General features: G+C 38.0%; 1 protein-coding gene across 1 annotated transcript in view; it reads right to left on the bottom strand.

Annotated features, from left to right (window-relative positions):
* The window catches only part of CCDC6 (coiled-coil domain containing 6), a 102,431-nt gene that overhangs the window by 18,329 nt on the left and 59,270 nt on the right, over positions 1-24,832 (bottom strand). Inside the window, exons 3-7 of the mRNA XM_004680872.1 lie at positions 20,698-20,826; positions 9,343-9,446; positions 7,490-7,650; positions 3,089-3,245; positions 325-425 (exon numbers count right to left, since the gene is read on the bottom strand). Of these exons, the coding sequence (XP_004680929.1) occupies positions 325-425; positions 3,089-3,245; positions 7,490-7,650; positions 9,343-9,446; positions 20,698-20,826 (652 nt within the window). The remainder of the gene's footprint in view (positions 1-324; positions 426-3,088; positions 3,246-7,489; positions 7,651-9,342; positions 9,447-20,697; positions 20,827-24,832) is intronic.

Here is a 24,832-nt window from a genome sequence, read left to right as displayed (position 1 = left end):
TGTCACCCCATTAGCATTTACAATCATAGTCAAAATGGTCTTTAAAGAGGTCTTTTGGAGTTGTTCCTTTTAAGTTAAGACAGAAGACAGTAGCTGTCACACTTATGGATGTTTAAAATTTTCAAGGTAAGATTCAGTTTTGATATTGATTTGTTTTTGATGTTTCTGAAAAAACAAACAAAAAAGAAAAACACAAAAAAACCCCAAACCACCACATGGTTCTCTGGGTATGTAAGGTATTTCTATGCAAAGGGAGCATATTCTGGAATAGGTATTAAACATACCAAATATCAGTGTGGGAAACAGCTGAGAACATGTACTCACCGGGTGATATGGGCCTGCTTGAGCTTGGAGAAGGTGTGTAAGGAATCGGGCTGGACACAGTGCGAGGTCTTAATCCTTGTGCAGACATCTCATTAAAATACCTAAGAGGAGACAGGCTATGGTGAGAGTTGCCTGCATTTTGGTTGTTATTTAGAGTGCTCCTATGAAAATGCTTAGGAGATCATATCTCCTGAATGTTTAGTGAATGATGCTCTATAGGAGATGTGTGTAAAATACTTGACTGCTGTCACACTGCTCCATTGCTTGGCAAACTCTATACCCAGGGGTAGGGGCTAAAGAATCCATAAAGTTCTAGCTCAGTATGGAGGCCTGGTGACAGCTGCATCACACAACAGAGAGGACCAGGGTCTTTTCGTCACAACTGTGTAGAAATTCATCTAAGAATTATAGATATAACCATGTTTCAGTGACTAAATTTAAATTGTTATTTGCAACTCAAACCTTTCCTAATCTCCTAAGATTTATGTCATCAATGCTTTATAATTGAAACATGCATAAAATCAGAATAGTTTGTCATCTATTTTAAACATCTGCATGCCTTAAAGCTTAAAGATACATATTTCCATGGACTGGATGCAAACTGCCTACAAAACAAATTTGGCTTAACAGTAGAAAGGAATAAAAAGGCATGAGCACTGAGCACCCACTGCAGCACAGAGTAGCAAAGCCTTGCTGGACCTGACTTCTTTCTGGGATTCAGAAATCCTGTCACATTTGAACATGTCCAAGTATAAATGTAAGGAATAGTAGCTTTCACTTTTGAACAAATATGGAGTACTGATGAGGAGAAATTTCTGCTTGAGGGACCTCAAACTATGTTATTCTTCAACAGCCTTGCAGCCACAGGAAGGAATCACCACATGAATAGGTATCTTTACCCAAGGATGATCTCCACACTGGTATTTGATCAGTTTACAAGAGGAACATTAAAACAGCCATTCTACACTTATTCAATTTGGAGAAAACCAGGTTCCCAAACATTGTGAGCTCCCTGCCACAGCAATTTCTACCATCTTTCCAGCAGCCCGGGAAGGTGGCACCAGGTTGGGCTTCTCTTACATTCTCCATCCTCCCAGGCAGCTGACATTGCCTCTTGGTCTTCGAGGAATAAACATACTCATAGACATCTTGGTGTCTATTTTATGTCTCCCAAATGTGTTATTAAAATTCCCAGTAAGGAGAAGGGAAATCTTTATTGGGCAGCTGTATGCTACTGGATAAGCTGACCTAAAAAGGAAAAGTAAAGCTTCTGGAGTAAATACAAGTTCTGGGGGAAAAAAAACCAAGCCAAAACCAAAACCACAAAATTAGAATCCTGAAGGATCTTCAGTTTTTGTTACCATAGTGCAAAGAAATTATCTTTTGGAGCAAGTCTTACTAGAAATTTAGTACAGGGTATGTGTGTTAGCACATGGTCTGCTCTGTGTAAGTTATTATATAGTCTCTCTTCTTAATCAAATGATTTTCAGATAAGGACACGGATTTTCTGTCAGAAACCACAGAAGAACAATCATACTATCAGAAATAGATCAGTGAAATTCAGAGCTAAGGATAGTTCTAGAATACAAATATAAGAATAACCTTTATTCTATTCAGAAACATACAGATATTTTAAATAGATGACCCACTGCTCTCTTTTCATACGTTTCAGTTGTAAAAATAGACTTCCATTCTAAAAAAAAATCTCACATTTTTCTTGAAAAGATAATGCCATTGTCCACAGCAAATGGTTCATAAATCTTGTTAGCTCCAGGGGTCTAACAAGAATAGAAAGAGTGCCATTTGCTGATACTGCCTGCATGTTTTTAAGCAACATATTTTGGCATCACCAGCCAGTACTACTCATTAGTCATTAGCAGACCCTGGTCAGATACTAGCTGCCTGGTGCTATTTGGTAGAGTCCCCAAAGAAGCTTGCTCTCACCTCTCATAGGATCTCACCTCTCACACTAAATTATCTGAGGCTAAATTATCCCTAATCCAGAATAGAGAAATTTCTTTAAAAGAAATGGTCTGGTTCAGACAAAAACTGATTACCCAATTGATGGGTTTCTTTGCTGATTCAACATGTTTTCAATTTACATTATTTATCTTATCAGGTCAATCCCAAGTAGAGAGAGGTGAGGAGGGAGAAGAAAATGAGTGAGAGAAATGCCATTTCCTCTAGCTTAGTACAGGATGACTTACTTCAGTCCACTTCTCAGTGGGGTAACAAGTGGACTTGAGTAACACCCAGGATTGAGCAGATAAGGGCACTATATTAATTTTATTTTTAAAAAGTATCTGTAAAACAGTTAAAAAATCACAAGGCCTCTGACCGCCACTAGCCTCTTCCTCTTTCCTGCTAATTCTTTAATCTCTGTGTGCATTTGTTTTCTCAGGCTGTACTACTATAACTTGACCTATAACTTAAATAAATATGGTCCCTGGTTTTAAGTAGTAACACAGGATTAGACTAATTCAAGACAATCGTAAATTCTGCCTCACTACTCCTAACCCCAACTCACTTTCCCTCTAAATAATTTTGGAAAGGCAATTTTTCTTCTTTTGTGGCTTAAGGAAAATAGCCAGTCGTCTTCATTTTCCCATCCTAAGCATCTACTTTGATGTGGTGGCATTCAGCATCCCAGTAAATAAATGTTGAAGCCACCTCCTTCCACATCGAACAGGAAAGGAGGCCTCTCGGAGTCTGAGTTGTTTTCTTTCTCTGTGTATTTAACTAGGCTCATTAGACACATACTCACCTTTCATCATCCATTTCCAGGCTGGACTCGCTCTCAGACAGCTGCCGACAGAGGGCTTCTCTTCTTTCCATTTCCCTCTGCAACTTCCTCTGCAGTCTTAAGTTCTCTTCCCTCATGTGCCGTTCCTCCTCCAGATACTGGGCCATTTTCTCTGAATCTGAAAAGCAAGACTTCTCAATCAAACTGTCTTCCCTGGTCACATTCAAATCTTGAGAATACAACTATGCCATAGACAGAGGGTTAGCAGTTCTCATTCCCACACACGAGATCTGGATTGACAGTTCACCCCAAGTATCAGAGTTGGCCAACCATTTCCATTTAGAGAAAAAATATAAAGAGAATTACTGGAATGCTAGGCATCTTTGTCTCACTTACTTGCTTTTTACAGTGCTTTATGTACAACGGAAACTGAGTTTCCCTTAGTAGCTACTGGAGCTCTCTCTACTGTGCTGGAGCTGAGAGAGTAGGGGAACCCATGGAGAATGATTTTCTGCTCTCCCTCAACTCCAGACCAAGTGTGGGAGTCACCTATGAGCGCGTGCCTGTCACAGAGCTAGCACACATTCGATGTCCCGCAGTGGGGATAGGCTGGGGGCCAGTGAACCAAGACACCATAGATAAATTATAATAAAATTAAACAGAAACCTAGACAGTAAATAACTTTAGATTAAAACTTTAAAAAACCTAATTTTTGTTGTGTCTGTGATGGTCTCCCTGATTTTTTTTTTTTTAAGCCAAACAGCAAGTAATGACTTGTATGTAGTTAGGTTCTTGGGATGACATCTTCCTTAAGACAAATACCCTCTGGTCTGTCTTTTGGAGTCCCAGGTTAGACCCGACTAGCATAGGGTCTAAATGCTGATCCAGGCAAGCCAAATATATCCTCTCCCCTCAGGAATAGGAATCCTCCAGAACTGACACTTTAAGTGTTTTAGAGACTCCTGGTGCTGCATTTTCTGGAGCTACAGCAATTTCTGTAGCTTGAGGTTCCTCTATGGGGAGTTCCTGGTATACTCAAGAACCATTCAGTAAATGGTAAAAATGACAACCCACTCCCTTTCTGGTTTACTTCAGACGCTGCTGTTACTAAGTAGCCAAAAAAACTCAATAATGTTTACCCTACTCCTGTCCCGCTTCTGTCTTTTACCCTGTCTCAAAGAACTCAGAAAACATAAAACCTCTACCTACTGCCTTTTTCTGAAAAATAATGTTAACTCCAGAGTGGTCTTGACCATGTCTGAGACACTGTTTGGCAGGCGACTGCCCCTTCTTATTAGCCAGGTTCAAATTTAAGAAAACAGGGATGCACAGAAGGTCTCATGACCACTTGCCTCTCCTAAACTGGTTTCATTTCAAAACTCCCAATCTCTCAAATTACTTTCATATTTAAGCAATTTAATGAAGGTCTGGAATTTAGGAAATGACTTTTGATGATGAGTATTACATGATTTCTAAGCCAATACCATTATAGCAAATACAAAGAACTCAAAAAACCTTATTGTAGAAATTCAAATAAAAAATACCAACATTATTAAATACACCATTATGTGTACAATACACTAAATCCTTCAGTTGTTTTCAATATAACCAGAAACCCTGCTGTCTAATCCAGATGCAAAAATCTCTTTAATTGAAGGCGTGCTGGGAAAATATTTACAAAGTACATTTTTAATATAAATGATTTAAATTATTTTATCCCAAATATGCAAGTGTGCAGAATTTTTCACTAGCTCTACAGGAAGTACTAGATTTTGGCTCCCTGGAGTATTTATTGTTTCTGGGAGAGAAGAGTGGCTATTAGACCAAGTTGCTTGTCTTTTTAATAAACAGGAAAACTTCAAAGAATTTAGAGTCGTGAGGCTTTAGGAACAATAGTTTTAAGAGTGAGTATCATCTTTCAAATGAAATTGCAATCTTTTAGCATCTTGAAAATTGGAGAGGTGATCCTTAAACAATGAGCCATAAACAAGAATGTCAGTGACAGCTGCAAAATTAAACCAAAAGCCAGAGGCACAGAGACCAGACACAGCTGGCTGGTACCAGCTCATCCCCTGGGTGCCCTCTGCACACCTGGTTTAAGAAACTGGATTTACTTGTGTGAGTCACGCACTTTCTGTTCTTCACAAACCTCCCTAGGATTAGGATCTACCAGTTGGGGGCTCAAGCTAATGTTTTCCCACCCTTGAAATAGTATTTAGTGCCATCTTCAACTACCTTGAAATAAAGATGGCATCAACTAAGTGTGCCTGCCACACTCAAAGAGGCAGTTCCCAGACGATACAACGGTGGCCTACACATTATGTATTCCTCTTCAAGTTACACCAATACTCAGATACTCCCAGTTTCCCAAAAATATTAAACCAGCATCCCTGAGAATGAGTGTTATTCTCTGGTAATTAACAATTCTCCAAGGTATTTTAATGTTCAACTGGAATTGAGAATCACTGGGGAAAGAGGTTCATGTGCCATCTACAGTGTCAATTCAATTTTCTCTGTCTGCAATGAATCGTAATAACACTTACGGATGCCTTTGTTGGTATGAGTAGTGTTTCAAGACCAAAAAATACAGTATTGAGAATAAAATTTTTTCCCAAGTTTAATTTTTTTTTGGTCTGAGGCACAAAAAGGCAAGTAGACATAAGAAAGATAAGGCACTGAAGGAGTTCAGAAAGGGACTAAAAGGATAGAAGCTTGGCAAAAACTCAAAAATCTTGGAAAAACTAGTATTTAAGAATTCTGTAATCTGTATTCATGGGATATGTGTAGAGGTTCTCAACCAGCATACACATCAGAATTATCTATGTTAAAAACTATAGGGGGCCAGACTCTGCCATTAAGCCCAGAAATAGGCATGGGGTTAGATGGAACAATGGCTGCCTGAAAAGGGTTGTATCCTAGTACCTAAAACCTGTAATATGTGATTTTATATGGCAAAAAGGATTTTACAGATGTGTTCAAGTTATAGAGCCTGAGATGGGACACTTATCCTGGATTAGCTGAGTGGGTTTAATATAATCTGAGTAAAAAGGTATGTGAAAAAAGGTACGGCAGAAGTGGGATGGCAGCCATGTAAGGATGGGGCCAGGAACCAAAGAACACAGGCAGCCTCTAGAAGCAGTAGCAAGGAGATTCTCCTCTTAGAGATTTTCACAAGGAACCAACCCTGCTGACACCTTGATTTTTTGAAAAAAATATTTATTTATTTATGCATACAGAGCAGGGATATAGGCGAGAGGTACAGGGGCGGTGATTCACCAGAGACACAGTGGGGAGTAGAACAGGCTGACTGATGAAATACACTACTGAGGGGAGCAGCGCGCACCTCAGGAGAGGTCTGCTGCGCCATGTGGTCACCTCTGGGAAGGGGCTAAAAGTCATGCTGAAGTGGCTTTAGCTTCTTAGTGCTGTGCTTTAACCCACTGTGCCACCAGGGAGGGCCCAGAACGATGTCAGACCTCCAGATTTTTAATTTGTATAGTTTCAGGCTACTAAATTAATGATCAACTGTTATATCGGCCACAGGAAACTAAATTCTATATTTCATTAAAGGATGATCTTGATGCATCATCTGAGGTATGGTACTGGATTAGAACTCATAATGAATTTGAGAGGAAAACAGAAACAGTGAAATTTTTAAATGCCTTGTACTTTACTTACCAAAGACATTTCCTAGAATTTATCCTGAAAGTGTTTTTGCACAGGTACGTGCAGGTACGTACAGAGAGTTGATTGTGATTGCAACATCGCAACCAAAAGGGCCACTGGGTTTGGGACTAGTTAAATATATTACGGTATACAACAATATAACTGAATAAAAAAAAAAAAGAGTAAGGAAACTGTGTGTATTGACAGGAAAAGAAATGACAAACTATATTAAGTGAACATAGGAAAAAAACCCACAAGAGTATGTTCATGTGCTGATTATAGAAGAGAAGCTTATACATATACACACTCACAAACATACAAAAAACATTAAAAATAGATAATTGTGAAAACTGGGTGGCGGGAAATCAGAATTGAAAAGGAAAATTAAATATTCCCTGCATAATTTTTACATATTTAAACTCTGATTTAAATATGTGAATGAATTTGATCATCCCAAAAGAATAGAAAGGCCCAGCAAACACATTACTGACATACAGTGCTCAGAAATTAATTTCCTCCTGAAATTAAATCAATAGCTTGTCTTCTAAACTATTTGCTCTGCCTGGCTATAAAATAGGATTTAAAATAATACTTTAAAAACAATGTATTCCAGGATTCTAGATACTTACATAAACATGTACTGGCAACTAAATTCAGTATTAATTTGATTCATGGAAATTCAACTGTATATTCTATTGAAACCCTGCAGTTGGTAAATGTATTAATTCCATGGCCAGAAGACCAAAAGCTACGTACGCTGTAACTGAGCGGCTCTCAGTTGCTTCTTCAGCCTCTCCACCTCATTCTTTAAAAACCTGATGTGGCGCATCATGTTTTCTGGAGAGTCGATCTCCATGGAGATGTCTCTAGGTGATGGGGGAGCAGAAACTGGCTGGTCTAATTTCTCCTGCAGGATTCTTCATTAAAAAGAAAAAATTTCAACAATAAAAAAGTTTGCCTTCAAAAGACCAAACAACATACTAGCTAGAGGGTTTGTTTTAATAACAAGCTCCTTCTGCTCATTTACACTGGCTTCTAGTTGCCTTTTCCTGGTATTCGGGCCAAAGGGTACCTTACTTTTTCTTTTCTTATCCACTAATAATTAAGCATTACTAAAATATTACTAACATTTGCTTCTGATTATGATGCCTGATATACAGTAAGCTCTCAAAATTACCTTCTGTCAAATGTTCAACATGTTGCCCTGAGGACATATTAAAGGAATTTTACACTCTCAGTGCTTTGGGTTAAAACTTAAGTGCTATATACTATGAATCTCTTGGAGGATGGCATTATGGGAAGAGACTCAACTTCTCTAAAATTTTCTTCTGAAGAAAATATTGAGGGCATGACAAACTGCAGCAGGCCCTCTGCTTCCAGCCACAGCAATGATAAAAAAATCAAAAAACAAACCTAAATTACAGGGTTAATCATTTCAATATTGTGGATACCACCTTCTCTAATTATTTTTGGTTTGAGTTGCATAAAAATCCATTTGACAACTTTTGACCTATAAAATGACATATTACTCGGTGCAACAATTTGGTTCTAACATATAAAACCTCCAAGTGAGTTCTCAACAGACTGACAACATAGCTTTGTAACTCCTTTTATAGGAATAACTGAGTGATTTGACTTGCCTTTTTTTTTTTACTTTTTACCTTTAACTTTGATAAAGTGCAAATTGTGACTCACCTTCAGATTTGCTTATTAAGAAAACTGGTATGTATTGCAGTGACCCTTACATTACGACATTCAGTTTATTAGTGCCACTATAATGACAAATTAGTATCACTACAATGATGCAAAACAGAGCTAATTCTACTACAGTTTAAATATATCCTTGTAGACATCTTTCTAGTTTTCATTTTTCTTAAAGCCTGTGGTATGTCTTGGCTGACCTACCTAGAGATGAATTCAGTTTATGGGACATTCATCCAAACTAACTACTTATGGAAAAAGTTTTGATTAACAAACATGATCCTGGTGAAATAGATTCATAAACACTTTCCAGAAACTTCCTTCTATATGTTCATACATATCTTGCATAGAGAACCTCTGCCATTCTTCAAACCCTGTCCCTCCCACCCAGAAGTATGCAGTGCGGCAGTATCGGTACAAAGGAATTCAAGTATGTTTGCTGCTGAATGACATTTCACATCCATGCACATTTATTGAACTCAAAGAATCCTAACTTAAAACACAGACCAGTTTTCTTTACACTAAGTTTCCAAACAGATAATTTTCCTAATAAAATCTTAGTCTTCCTGATAAAGTGCCTTCTAGAGATGCACATAGTACACATCCTAAGCCTGTGAGAAAACAAATGAGAATGCCAGTTCAGAAAGGGTATATTTGAGTCTACAACCATCTTTCTGAATAATTCAATGGTGAATTCCATCATTCTTTTCACACCAAAGGAGAACAAAGTCTTCCGAGACAGTAAAAAAATGGGGGGAAATGAGATGACTGGCAGTAGTTCAAAGGTGTTCAACATTTTTCATTTTCCAAGTTAAGATGACAAGCATCAACCAAGGGACTAAAATGTTTCATTACACCCCTCCCCCACCTACCCCCCTACCCTCACTGAACAACAAGACTAAACAAACCGCTTTTCAGCTTCAAGTTTGTCCATCCTCTTCCAGAGACGATTAACTAGTGCTTCTTGTTCTTGTTCCAAAGTATTTTCAAGGTCAATCTTCTCTCGTCTCAACTAAAGGAAGGAAAAAGTTTTACTGAGAATGAGAATCCACTTAAACTTTGTTAATTTGATTTTTTTGATTGAACCACGAGGACCCCCTTACTTTGCAAAAACTGAAAAGAAAAAAAAAGGTGGCAATTTTCTGGCACTGATACTTTAAGGGCATCTAGTTCTGAAATTTTACTTAAGAAAACAGTTTCATTCCTTATAGGGGGTCATTGGTATGCAAGTGAAAACTCAAGCAAGGCAGCACTTTATAGTAAAGACATCTACTGGAGAAACTTATGCCCAATTACTTTGAATTTTAATCATGCATATGCTAATCAATAACTCCAAAAAACAAAATCACGTCTAAGTTGTCATTCTGTATGCGTAACCTGTTAAGTATATGGTTTTGAGCAGGTATTCGGCTAATGTAGGCCTCAACATTCTCATCTATGAAATGAAAAATTTGGTCTAGTAGATGGCTGAGGTCCCTTTTAGGGATACCCATTCTATTACTCTCACCACTGTCCACACGGCAGCTATTTGCAAGCTAAGCTAGTTCAGTCTCAGAATTTCAGAGGCAGAATTGGCAAGAGAAATCATTTAAATCTGCCCTTTCATTTCAGAACTGAAGAAATCACAGGTGTGGAATATGATAACAACAGGCTAGGAGATAACCCAGGATAAAAAGGGATGTTCATCACCATGTGGCCTAAAGATAGGTACTGTCCAACCAGCTAGTACAGAGGATCTAGAAGGGAAAACAGGAATCAAGGTACATTATGAGCCTGCCTCCTTTGCTTACAGTATTTGGGAGCTAGAGTAAGGACTGCTTTGTCTCTGAGCCTGCAGACGGCAGAAGACAGTTTGAATACATGAATCTGGTCCTCCCTGGTCCCCGGAGCAGTGTTTTTTAGTAGATCAGCCTGTTCTGCCCCCCTTGTCTGTCTTTGGCAAATCCTCTCATGTCCCACACCTCTGGCCTGTACCCTACTTCTTGTATAAATAAATAGAAATAAATCTTAAAAAATATAAACATGTATCTCAGTGTTTTTTTTTGGGGGGGGGGGCACCAGTTGGTTGAGCTATCAGCTATCAATTTACTGCCCATTTGCTGGAAGTGAAATGTGAATTAACTTCACAATTTACTCTGATTGATCCACAAAGCAGACAATACTGGAAATCCCAGCTCAGCAGCTTAGATTCCTAGCTACTTCATTACATAGACTAGTGCTGCTATCTTTAGCCTTAGAAAAAACAGGCTGCCTGTCTTTTGTTTTTTTTTTCCAGTTTTAAAAATCTCACCTTTTTAGTATTCCTGGGGAGCTCTCAGTAATATTAAAAGGCAAAGAAATTAAAGGAAAGCATATGATGATGATAATTAAGTTTCCAAGGTAATAAGCTGTTATTCTTGTTTGAATGAAAACATCAGTCCAGCGACACATTGTTTTCATTATGCTGGTCTCTACATAATACTCCCTCATCACCTCCCTAATGATACTCGATCATTTCATTCTTTTGTGTTTTATATTTAATTTCAGTTTCATTGTGGTATGATTAACAAATAAAAACTAAGTGTGCATGATGATTATATATGTTTGTATATATGTGCACGCACATTATAAAGGATTCAACTCTTCTGGTTAATTAGCTCAGTTAGCCTCACATATATAAAATATGACATATTAGTGATAGATATGCACATTTAAGGTCAACTCAGCACATTTTAATTACATAATACCAGTTTATCAACTATAATCATATACATTCTACCTTTAAATCTCTCTTTTAGCTGAAAAATTTTATCCTGATCACTTTCAGTTCAGTGTTCATGCAACCTACTCATCCAAAGCCAAATATCAAATTCACAAGCTAACTCAATGGCTTATTCTCTGAGTATCCAGCACCGAAGGATTATAGCTGATGTGTAGAATATTCATTTGAAAGCCTACTTTGTAATTTAAGTTTGTTCAATGAACTGCCAAGTTCTGTACTCTTCTGCAGTAGGGCTCCTTCTCATTTTAGGTTAACATTAGACCAAAAAAAGCGCTTATGATCCCAAATTAAATACAGAACTTCATCAACTGATAAACTTAGTATATAAAAATATAGCTGGCGCCTTTGAATTCAGTCACCCTCACAGTGTCTTCTTAGTAGATCACCTCTACCCAACATCCAACCCACCAGGCAAAAATGGTGAGGGCAGCAGAGGTATGGCTCCCCAAAGTCCTCCATGTCTTTCTCACTGTAACTTTTTCCCATTTAAAGAGAATTAGATGATACTGAGAAAGGGACAGAGTTGGGAAAATAGGATGTTTGGCAAAAAAGCCTCGCTAAGAACTTTACCAGGCTCAACTATAGAATTTTGAAAGATTTTAGTAGTTCTTTATAATCTACTTTGAAATGTTTTATTCTATTACTGTTATTTCTCTGGAAAAATATTTTTAAAATCCCAAATATCTAAGTTAAATTTTGAAAGACTTGATAAACCATTACATCTTTATATCTAGCCCAAGAAAATGAGGTCGGGTGGAAGAAGTCCATAAAATAAAGGATGCCTTATAAACAGAACACAGACTCAAGGTTTGCTACACTGTATCATAAAAAGTACTTAAAATGAAGATGTACAGAGATATGTGATGCTTAGAAAAAAATATATTAACAGTATTCTAAGACCTACAATAAGCAGATTCATGGTCGACGAGATCTTTTTTGTTTTTGCAAAGAGAAATCAAGATCCTAGGAACACAAGTAGATGTTGGGAATTAATATAACCATCACCCAAAATCTTCCAGGTTAGAGATTATTTGAAGGTCACTAATAGTACAACCTAATTTCTTAAACAATTAATTTTGTAATATCATGGACATACATGTGGTGACCCTGGAGGTATATCAGAATCACCTGGGAAAAGCAAAAGCACAATATTCAGAAAAAGACTGAACCACAATCAGAAAAATTATTAAGAAGACAGCAGGCTGCAACCTGGAAGATGGTCCTCACCAGAACCCATCATACTGGCACCCCGCTCCTGAACTCCTGCCTCTGGAATGGTGATAAATAAATTTTTGTTGTTTGTTAGCCACCCAGACTGTTCTATTTCCTATAGCAGCCCAAAAAGACTAAGGCAGTTTTGTTTCTACCACAAAAGTACCGGCAATATAAGATCTTACTTCACTGTATCCTACTCTGTCAGTATGTGTGAATTTATTAAGGTTACATGTATACATGGATATATTCACAGAAAGCGACTTAGTAGGATTCACGAGGGGTGTATTAAAATATGTCGTGTGCAACCGAGGAGCTGAGAACAGCACACACTGTTAAAACCTTCACAAATTAGAACAAAGACAAGTAAAACAGAACTTGAATACTGCCTCTGCTGGCATCCATTCAGGCAATCAGTGGAATTTTGCTCAGCTCCGGCAACTCTCAACTGGAAGATATCTGATGACTGCCTCTGGAAAATACTTTTTTTCCTAAAGAAATCAAGCAGCCAATTTGTGTTACAGATGAGTAAAGACAGGTGTTCGTAGATCACAGAGTCTCAAGGAACCTATTTGATTAATCAAGCTGCTGCTAGATTCAGAATGAAAAACAAGTTCTAGGTCATCACCATGGCTCATGCAATGCAGAGGAAGAAAGAGCCCATGGAAATTTTTCAACAACAAGCAAAAGGGCTCTGTATGGTCACTTTCAAGTTTAGGAGATCAAATATTAGTTGAAAAGAAATTTACCTACATGCATCATCAGCAATAAACTGATAAGAGCAAAAAATGGGAAAGAGAAGCCAAAAAAATCATAAAGAACCACATAACAAGAGAAACCTGGTTACCCCATAGGTGAATGCAGTTACTGGCGATAATTATCCCATTTTCTCCTCCACACATTTTTTGAAAAGGATATTTATTATTCTAATAAAACAAATTAAGATATATATATATATAATCTTATAAACACCTTCTTATGTACTCTATCACTATAGTACAGTATACCAATGCACTTAGGATATTAATTTACACATAAAAACAGAATGACTCAATTAAACTCTCAGAAGGATAACGACAGTGATGCTTTAGCTATCTGAAAAGCAGAGAATTTTCCTGACATCCCAGCGCTAGCCTTCTATATTGTAGTTTACACCTTTTTCTTCTTCCAAAATTGTATTCCTATAAAAATTGTATTTGTTCTGTGAAATGGATATAACTTCACGGAAGTATTAATATGTTAAATGGGTACTATTTCATAGTTTACATCAATAAATTTTGCTTTTGTTTAGTGATGCTGAGAAATGAAGATCTTTTTTGAAACAGAGACACATAAAATTACTCACCTTTATGATTTCCAGATTTTAGTTTTTTTTCATTTTGCTATGAACTCAGTATTACCCAATTTGCATACGGGACTCTCCTACCAATGATTACCACTGATGGAAAGCCTATTTCAAATAGTAGGTATACATCTTTTGGCTGCAGCAAAAGTAGTACAAGCGAGAAATCAGATGTTGTATGTATATACGGATAGATGTAGGTAGTGTATACACACAAATTTATGTATGTGTATTTCTGCAAATATGTAGTTCCATGTTGCAGACACATGATCACATAAGTGGCTACCAATAGTGTACCTAAAATATAGTTTAAGAAAATAACATGAAAGAGAGGCTTTGGTAATCTTTACCCAAAATGGAGGTTTTTGATAATTCATTTCATTCTAGTTATTACCTCATCTGTCCCATTTCCTGACACAAGAAGTTGAATTTACTTGGCTTTTCATTCATCTTCTATGTATGTTCAGCTGAGAATGTTTAAGTCAACAACCAAATTCTTGTTCTAATCATAAAGTAACAGATTTCAAGCACTTTAAAAACAAAGACCTGGTAACGGCAGTACAAGCTCACCGTACTGCAGGAAATTATGCTCTTCAGCTTAACAGGTAAACTCTCCAATGCATGGCACAAAATGCATGTAGTTGGATCATGAGATGCCTCTTTCTCAACATAGAAAATAAATTTTGAAACTTTCCCATCTGTCAAGTAACATCTGTACAAATTGATCTCTGTGATAAGTATTACCTGATGCCTGTCAAGAAGGAATACAGTAAATTTCCGTTCTAAATAGAAATGGGTTCAAGCAAGGGATTCTGGGGGATATTTTCATCTTTTATTACCCCCCGCCTGCATAGAAACTTATTTGTGCTGACAGAGCAGACTGCTTTCATGGATCTGGAGCTGGGACTTCTCAGTTGGTTGGATAATATTCTGAAGGCTCCTGGAGAGCAAAATAGGTTAACTCAACTGAAGAGAGAATTCACTGAAGTTTCTTTTGCGTCCTGCATGCTACCCCCAGTTTACCTACTTCCAATGCCCCAAATTGCCCACTTTTGGCTACCATGAGGCTTTTCTCCATCTCTCCCAATTAAGCAGTAGGGAGGATGCTTGTGACCAAAATTCTCAAGTGACCCAAACATTCTCTAGCACAAGTTCCCACCAAGCTATCTGTAGTGTTTACAATGATTATGTCTGGTTGTGGTCCAATGCAGCTTGCATTAATATGGAGACAACATGGCATGGTTTATTAAAAAATAATCAAGTCATCAAATTATAATACACTACCTTCTTAAAAAATGAAGAAAGAAAAATTATCAATAACAGTCATTTGGGGGGGGTGAGCCTAAGAATTTAAAAAAAAATTTGTTATTCTTTGTTTTCCACATTTTCTAGAAAGCAATGGCTTACTGTTACAATTCAGTGTTTGATATAAAAGGTTCTAAGTTTCCATATTTTGAACTTTGTATTTGTTACCAAACTTCAAAGTAGGTATGAAGCTATCATTCAAACTTCCTCTTCTTAACACAATGCTCAAAACACGGCTGTTCATTGTACTTTCAAAATAACAGAAAAACTAACAGGTGCCAGCCAGAGCGATCACAACAGAGTCCTCCTACTGCCAGGCTCTGCAAGGGCAGCTGTTTGCATGAATGGAATTGGCATGGCCTGGGCTCGCCACATTTCCTATGCATTTCAGAAATACCTTATTCCACACAAAACAAAAACACCACAAAAAACAATCACCCAAGAATGCAAGCCTGTACATGAGACATTAACCACTCAATTCACTGCTTTTGTATATCACAAAGATGATCTGTTTAATAGTCTTGTAGCTAGTGCAATTAAGTAGCATCGCCACTGTATGAGAACTGGGTGTGATATCAGTTTGGTTTGTAATTTTGCACCAATCCCCTTCTAGACAGTTAGAGGCAGAAAGGCTATCACACATCCTCAGTAAGAACCACTGTCCTACGAGCTGGAAACCTAAAACTTTTTCTTCCTCGTAGAAATGAAAATAGAGTGTTTCCATACTTAATTTGGATTAAAAAAAAAAAGTCAAATCTCAGCTTGAGGACTGAAATTCACTCTTATAAATCCCATCCTGTGAGATGAGTAGGTGTCACCCTGGATGTTGTCTCATGGCTGAGGGTAACCAGTGGGTGTCCACTATTGCCGTGGACATCATGATCTGGCACAGCTGCATGGCCTCCTTTTGCAACTCATTATAAAGCTAAGCCACGCCCTCAGAGACACCACAGGCAAAGGGCAGAAACCACTTCTCTTTCCGTGCTTGTTAACTGGGGAGGGGTTCCACTTCACATGCTTTTTTCTCTGTTCTCTGCAGCAGTACTCCATGGAGTACCTGTGTCTACCTTTTATTGCCCATCTTCTCTCTCATATCTGTTTCTTCTCTCATTCCTGCTTTGCTCAAGGCTGGCCTGTCTCCCACATTATGTCTTTTCCTCTGCTCCAATCTCAGGGCATCAGGGGCCAAAGAGTTTCCGGCCCTTCTTAGCAGGATGGGGGGTGAGGGGTGGGGGTGGGGAGTTAATGCTGTGATATTAACACTGCTCTCCTCCCATTGCAGCACTGCAGAGCACCCTCACCACTGTCCACAGGCCCAGCAGCTCCTTGAGACAGGAAACTACCATTAGTCCTCTTTCCCAGCAAAGTGTAACAAATAGCAAGCAAGCACCTAAGAGATTTGTTTTACGTTACTATAAGATGTATGTCACCAAGAGCATCAATTACAACATGGGCAGTGAAGTCAAAAGATCACAATGAGAAGACATTTAAGACTCAAAAATATGTAAGTCCACTTTTCTGGAAAATGGGGAGGGCAAAGTACCATAGAAATTAGAAGGAAACTTTCAATATTAAGGGCAGCAGCTGGGTTTTGGAGAGCTACTAGAAGCGAGTCACCAGGGAGACACGGTAATGTCAACACTGTCCCTGCCTCCTTTACCTTTTAGGGAATTTACAGAGAAGAAAGCATTTTCTCACTTGTTAACTGTGTGTGTGTATCAGGTGAAATTAAGAGAAGGACTAAACAGTTTGCAAATACTTTTTATCACAGACCTCTGGCAGAGGAAAGCAGGTAAGATTTGAACAGGGATGGGAAGGGAAAGTAGACAATGGGCCCATGTGGAAGAAGATCTTATCCATGTAGCTCTAGGGGCAGGAAAGCACTGGGCACATCAGAGCATACTTTCCAAACTGCAGATCACAAGTTATTACTGGGTTGTGAAATTAATTCAATTGGTTATGACCTACATTTTGCTAAAAATTAAAGAGGACTGAATAGAAAATCAGCACAAAGGATGTACATTGTTTGATGAAACTTGTCCCAGGCATTAAAAACTAAAGTGGAGCCATTTTAAAATGTGGGCAGAGAAAGCTGCTGCAGGGAAAAAAAAAAACAAAAAACACTTGGGTTCAGCCTGAACTTCTGCTCCCCAAATTACAGTTCCTTGATCTTATATAAATCATGGCCTAGTGAATTTCTAGGCAAATAATATAGCTATAAAAATATCCATGTAAACTTATTTTGTGCCATGTGGTCCACAGTGGAACAATTCTGCATCAGACGAACAAAAGAACTTCCAAAGGCGCGAGGTGAGAAGAGAGGCAGCATAGAACATAAACCTCACCAACAAACCTAGAACTGGATATTACAGCTATTTCATAGGAGGTAAACAGCTTGCTTCAGGTGGCACAGTTTATCAGATGGTAGGGAAAAGCTGAAAGCTGCATCAAGTCTCCCTAAACTATGTGGTCCAAAGCAGTGCTATTACACCTGGATGCTAATGAATGAAAGTCCCATTTCATACGTTAGAAGTGGGTTTCTGTGCTTTGGGAAGAAAAGGACACATCAGATGATGTACCTCAAATTCCAGAAATAACTGAGAAAGCTACTTTGGGCCTATAGGAGAAAAGATTGGATCATAGTAGGCAATCCTGTCTATCAAATGAGATAGCTGAATTATATGACTAAGTCTCCACTATCTCATTCCACAAGTTTTCTAATACACTTCTTAATGGTTAAGTATCTAGTTCACCTGTCTAGAGCTGTTATTTGCCCCTTCCACCCCCCCCCGAGATAATTTTTGTGGCCAAATTCATAAAAGGCCCTCCTATTTGCTGAGCTGATCTTCTCTATTAATAAATAAGCTAATTTTGCCTTTTTAAGAAAAAGATATTTGTGCACACGGAACTGGGGTATAGGCCAGAGGTGCAGGGGTGGTGAGAGGACTCATCAGAGACAGAGTGCGGTGTAGAACAGGCAGACTGATTTAAGTACACTACTGAGGGGAGCAGTGGGTGGGCCAAGAGAAGTCTGCCTCGCCATGTGGGTCACCTCCGGGAATGGGATCCAACTCAAACTGAAGTGGCTTTAGCTTCTTAGTGCTGTGCTTTAATCTGCTACACCACCAGAGAGAGCCCTAATGTTGCTTTTTAATGCTATTTATTCTCCTCCAGACAATGTCTTCTTAGTTGGCAGAAAACAATCTTTATACAGACATAAGTTTTCAACTTAAAAATGTTCTTGCTGTTGGCCCTCCCTGGTGGCATAGTGGGTTAAAGCACAGCACTAAGAAGCTAAAGCCACTTGAACATGAGTTCAATTCTTGCCCTGGGAGGTGACTATATGGCACGGCAGACCTCTCCTGACCCTCCTGCTGCTCCCCTCAGCAGCAGTGGTGACCAGTGTTGGTTACACAAGTCTGCCTATATAACACCTACTAAATATTACACGTTAAATGGGTGATTTGTATGGTATGTAAATGCTATACCAGCAAAGCTGCCACCAAAAAAAAAAAAAAAAAGTGAACTAAAATATTAAGCAGAAGAAATAGGTTTATATCTGGTTCCTTTCAAGTCCAGTGCCCAGGCTATGTAAACTACACTAACTACACTGGAAAGTCTTCCAAAAGATATATGACCAGTCACTTGTCCAAATCCACATTTAAACTCTCCTAACAAAGCAGCAGTAGGCATTAGACATATTGCATAATTGCCTCCAAACAGCCTATGAACTAAAAGACATGCGTATTCTCAGACAGAAAAGGAAAACAATCATTAAAATGCTTAGCATGCCTTTGCCTTTCTGATCATCACCTGTGGCAAAAGATATATTCTATAATACAGGCTATGCACACAGTATACAACACAGATGATAATTCCAAGAAATAACAGCAAGAGAGGGTTAGATCACATCCATGGAAACAAATTTACTTCTACTGGAGGAAAACCATGACATTTCCTCGTAACACTAACCAAAAGACTTGTAGCTAGATATAATACAAAGTCAAATCCCAAACACTTCATCATTCTGGTCATACCTAAACCAAGAGGGAAATTTTTATGATGTTAAATTTATCCATTTTAATTAAAATAGAAACTTGGTATCCTAAACTAAGGGTTATTTTTAATGATGGGTTTAGCAATGCATATTCCATTGTGGAAATCCATTTTTTTACTACTGAATTTGAAACAAGCTTAAAAGTATACTAAGTCATTAACTTAGTACAGAAGATGTATTCCTGGACCTCACTGTAAGAAAAGTCTTCAGCGCCTAAAGTTAAAATCAACAGAAATTCATCCTCTCTCCCAGGGACTATTGGGTCACTCTGCCCTTCTCGCTTCAATGCTAGGCCACTACCTCCACCTTGTGGCTGGAGCGAAACCCTGAGGGTCACAGTCTCAGTCCAAAGTTTCCTTAGGAGACTGAAAAAATACAAGAGTTGTTGAAATTATTAACTGTCTTCAACTTTAAAATCATAATTAATGAAATTCTCACAATACCAACTGTTGTTTTCACTGACATAGGTATATACAAAATTCGCATGTAAATTGAAAGTCTGTTAGTTCAGTTTAAAATGAACCCTGGCTCCCACTCAAACCTAACATTCCAATCAGACTTCATTCTCAGGTATAATGATGGAACTAAGTGGTTCTAAGGATGGATTTAAGAACCTTTCAGCATGGACTGATACGCAGAGAAAGATCCCAAAGTTGGAATAAATCAAAACTACTAAAATGGCAATCTGAATCCAAAAAGCTAAATGATCTTAATCAATAATGGGGTTTATATGGAAATTAGGTAGCAGTACACAATGATCAACACTTATAGTTTATCTCATGGAAAAGAATATTTCAGGATACAAGAGTTCGATAGATGTACTAGGAAAAACCTTGGTCAGGGATAACAGGTATTTCTGTCTAACATACCAACTATGGTAGACTAATAAATGTTACTCATGGTTCTGTGATCAAAGGCATAAAGAGACCAGACTGGACTCCCAAACTCAAGAATTATGATCAAATAACAAGGAAAACAAAAGATTATTTCCACCTTTTGAAAAACTCATGTCTTTAAAAAGTTTGCTATTGCAGATTTTAGTTTGTTCATCTTCGTTTACACTTGGAAAACCTGGGCCTACAAGTTAATAAAGTTAGTTCTATGTCATACCACTCGTTAGTGGCTGATCCAGGATACACAAACATATGACTTTACATCAGTCTCAAAACTTAGCTGAGAAAAGACAGGTTGTAAATGCTGTTGCTAACAATTTAAAGAATAAAAATAGCAATTACTTGAATCCCTGAAAGAAAAGTTCTAGATCGACAGTAGGAGTCTCGGGAACTTTCACAGAAACCATACTGTGGGGTAAAAAACACATTCTTGCCCCTATGCAAAAGAAGCCTAACATCTGCCCATTTATCAGTATTAACACAACATATTTCCTGAAACATGATTGATTATGAGTAAAAAAGAAGTGTGAGAGCGAGCAGGTGCAATGTAGACCTGTCAATGCTCACTTTGGAAATGAAGTCCCACTGCAGGAAGAAAAAGATGAAAAAAATTTTTATTCATATTCCTTGGGGCATCTTAAATCTTAGAAGTAACACATTGATAAATATATAGGGAAAGCTACAGATTCTTACTTGCTCTAATGTTAGCTGCTTAGAAATCGTATCATTCTCCAGTTTTTTAATTTTCTTCATCAGTTTGTTGACCTGAAATTCCTGCTCCTGTTCGAGATGCTGCTCTAGTTCGGCTTTTTCATGCTGCAACTGGAAAATGAAAAAACACAGATGTGAAAATTAAGACATTCAAAAGCCATAGGAATACTGGCTCAAAAGGCCAAATAAGAGACAACATTGACTTAAAAGACATCATCCCAGAAGTTACGTACTCATTTTTTGTTTATTTATCCAGAAGTATACCTATAATAACATTGTTCCTAAAACTTATAATGGAAACTTACAGTGCAAGTTCACAGGCAATTGATCTTTTTTTTTAGCCAGAGGCTAAGGAATGATAGAGGAAATACATACGAATTCAAACCATAATTAAATACAGATTTCAATTTTTAAAAATGTAAGTGTTTATCTCTGTAGGGAGAAACTGGGAGGCTAGGAAAAAAGACAAGGAAGAAAACTTCAACTGCTCTTGGGTACTTTTTAAGCCTTATTCTAGGGGAGTCACAATTAACAAATTTTAAAAAATTTTCCTACTGTCAGTTTTTAAAACAAATTTATTCATTTATTCATCATTTATTTATTCCTACAGAACTGGGGTGCAGGCCAGAGGCACAGGGGTGGTGAGAGAATTCTCCAGAGACAGAGGGGGGAGTAGAACAGGCAGACTAAGTACAATGCTGAGGGACGAGACAAGGAGAGATCTGCTGCACGGTATGGATCATATCTGGTGTAGGGATCAAACTCACACTTGAGCGACTAGGGAGGGCTGTCAGTTTTTATTAAATGAATTAGTTTACTCAAATTTACATAATGTGTATAGCAAAACAAATGTTACCATTCAAGTCATACTTAGTGAATTATTCTGAATGTTATTTTCCAATGTACTAGTAGGCATGGTTTGGCAAAAATCAGTACAGTTATTTTTCTATAATGACATTGTATATCATGCCTCCTACATCTTTCCTAAAATACCAAGGGGCCATTCTTTTAAGCAATTAAAAGATAAGGTTATGGTGCCAACGCAAGACAAAAAGTTTTTTAATGTACTGTAACCTTCGCAATCAAAAATAGTCTGTCCAGTGGACACAGGACACCTGGGGCTCACATTAAAAACTACCCATTATTTCTAACCCTTAGTTGAGGGCTTCTGTTGATGCAGTTGGTTTAAAGAGAAAGACAACCTCAGGATCCAGTATTTTCAGAACCAAGGGGAGGTTAAATAAAATCTACTGAAAACATTGAAGTACATATAGTTTTATTTTGGGGTACAAGATTTATCCCAATTTTACTTTCAAAATCATTTCTTGATGCAGATACTGCTTACCAAATTCCTCACATGTGTTAGGCAGGCAGGATCACTTCCATTTTATGTGACATAATAGGTTTCAGGAGAAAGGTAAATGCACCTAGAAAGTAGCAGAGCATGGCACTCACATCCTGCTCTCAACCCAAACCCAGGCTCTCTCACCGGACGTCCAGCAAACCTAAGGTGGTTGACTTCAGACTCCTCCACCTACTAGTAGTGCCCATTGAAACAGTGACATTTGGAAAAACCAAATGATTAAACATAGGAAACAAGCCATGCATATATGCCAAGGGAGGCTAAGTCTCTGTCCAGACCTGCAACAGGTGCAGTGAATGGCCAATGGAAAAGCTTGGCTGGGCTTGACTGGCCTCAAAAATGGTCACATCTAGCCCTCTCCACATTTGACACAATTTCCACTGCTTTAACAGTAACACTGGAATATATAGCCACACCACCCTGAATGCGCCCAATCTCACTGGAAATGTTAACTAAACAGATGTTGTTCTTACTCCAACTGCTTTTGATGTGCAACTTCCAAAAGAAGCTGGTCAACTTCACAGGGGCTCCCACAGGAAAGAAAGCAGATGTGAGGAGGTGCTTACAGTGACAAGTCTATTTTTAGCTAGCTCATTAAAACTCAGGTTCTACAAGACCAAGCCATAATTAAAAGAACTAAGAGGAATAGATAGAGAGCTCCTCGCTGGTATTTCAGAGACAGAAGACTCCTATGAACAAATATCATTTAAGAGAAAATAACAACGAAACAGGTGTATCTTCACCTAATACCCAAACACTGGTTATGTGTCTTCCCAGTGTAGGGAGTAGATTAGAGGTAGAAGAAATATGTAGTTAAGATATTATCCTTGTCCTCAAATAGGTTATAAACAGTAAGTTTAAACAGATAAATTACTCTGTCCTTAAAACCTTTTAAACTACCAGCAAAAGGCTACCTTTTTTCAATAGCAGCTGTGTTGTCCTACAATCTTTTTTCAATAGCTGCCATTTTTATTTGAAAGGCCTCCCCGCCCTTCTTTTTTTAAACACTATGCTTCTGTCCTGGGATACATTAAAATGACAAAGGAAGCAATATAATGCTGAGAAACCTCTTAACCAATACCAAACAGTATTGGTCACAGAATGCTAATCTAAGAAAAGGTAAGGAAGGCTCACATTTATTTACAGAAAAATATTCCTATTTGAACAGATAGTCTCATACCATCAATACAAATTAAACTAAAACTAAAACATATAAGAACTCTAATTTTTAAGAGGCTTTTTCCTCTCAAGAACTAGACTCTGAGGAAAGTCTGATAGTAAAGCTGTCATTTCCAGAAATCAAGTAAGGTCCCCAGGCTACACTAACTCATTTGGAAAATATCAAGCCATCCTGCAACCTAACTCTGCCAAATATTCACAGTTTTCATCATGTCCAAAAGAGAGAACTGAAACAAAGAGCTTTGTTGACTGTTTTGTGCTGACATCTCACAGGTGACATGCAATTTAGGCGCATAGTTGGGAGTTTTAAAACAGAACTCTTCAAACAGAAAAACTGCCAGTATAAAGAGAAACAAAGGGAGGTATCTCAAGCCATGACAGGAGAGTTAAGATGAGCAAGGAGAAGAGCATGGATCTTCAGAAACTAATAACCAGACAGTTTGCCTCAGCAAAAGTCAGAGACTGTTTCTTTGTTAAACAGATGTCATGTAAATTCAAGCAATTTTGCCCCAGCAAGGCTTGAACCAATACCCTGAATCCACTTGCCTATTTTAAAGCTGTAGCTGATGGTTAACAAAAATCCTAAAAGGAAGATTAGGTAGACTGACACTAGACTATTGGAAATAAGCTCCAGTTTCATGATTTGTAGCAGCTTCAATATAAAATTAAGGCATGATTTTAAATTGTCCTAACACAAAGAGTAATTTTTAAATCTTCCCGTAAGCCCAGAGATCCTTAACTACTGATAGAACAAAAATCATTCAAACTAAGAAGTAGCCAAGCAAATTCTACAAACATGTTTGAAATAAACTTATATTTGCCTTAAATATATCTAAAAAAATTGTTTAGGTAGGCTGCAAATCCCCCCCACCCCTGCCACCAGAATACAAAAGACTTTTATAAAGTCTAAGTTGTCTCAAAGATTATGAAATAGCTTTATAAATCTCTTCTGTACATTATTATTAACCAAAAATAAACTGAAACCAAAATCATATCAAATGAACAGATGACTCACCAGCAGCCATTTTCAGTGAAATTAAGGCTTGTTGTTCAGGATTTAGAATGAAAAATATATTATCATAACTGAAAATGCCATAAGCAAAGACACAATTATAAATCTGTAACAAATTCTAAGTACTCAAAGATGAACATTTCCTTATTGTATGCACATACTATATTGAATCCCAAACCAAACTTCAAGCTGATTTTAAAAATACAATAGGACCTCCCTCGTGGTGCAAGGGGTTAAATCTCAGTACTATGAAGCTGTCCACAGCCACTGGCTGTGCACAAGCTCAATCTATGGCCAGGGAGGTGACCCACAGGTGCTGCAGACTGTAACAGAGCAGACCCCAGGAAAAGGGGAGGTTCCAGGTTTCATGCTCCACTCAAGGTGGAGGTAAGTAGGGAGGAGAATAATCTGGAGAGGAGACTGAAGAGGAAGGAAGCAGGATGGAGAGCCAGTAGGAGACCTGAGGCAGGCACAAGGAGCAGAGGGAGACATGTGAAGAGGAGGCTCTTGTTTCTTGGGCCTGGACTGGTTGAAACAGATGTAAGTGAGAGACCCGAGGGGGA

Source organism: Condylura cristata, unplaced genomic scaffold (genome assembly GCF_000260355.1).
Source record: "Condylura cristata isolate star-nosed mole 26May11 unplaced genomic scaffold, ConCri1.0 scaffold00011, whole genome shotgun sequence".
Lineage (NCBI taxonomy): Eukaryota > Metazoa > Chordata > Mammalia > Eulipotyphla > Talpidae > Condylura > Condylura cristata.
The sequence above is the reverse complement of the archived record's forward strand: the minus strand, read 5'-3'. Positions and strand labels throughout refer to the sequence as shown.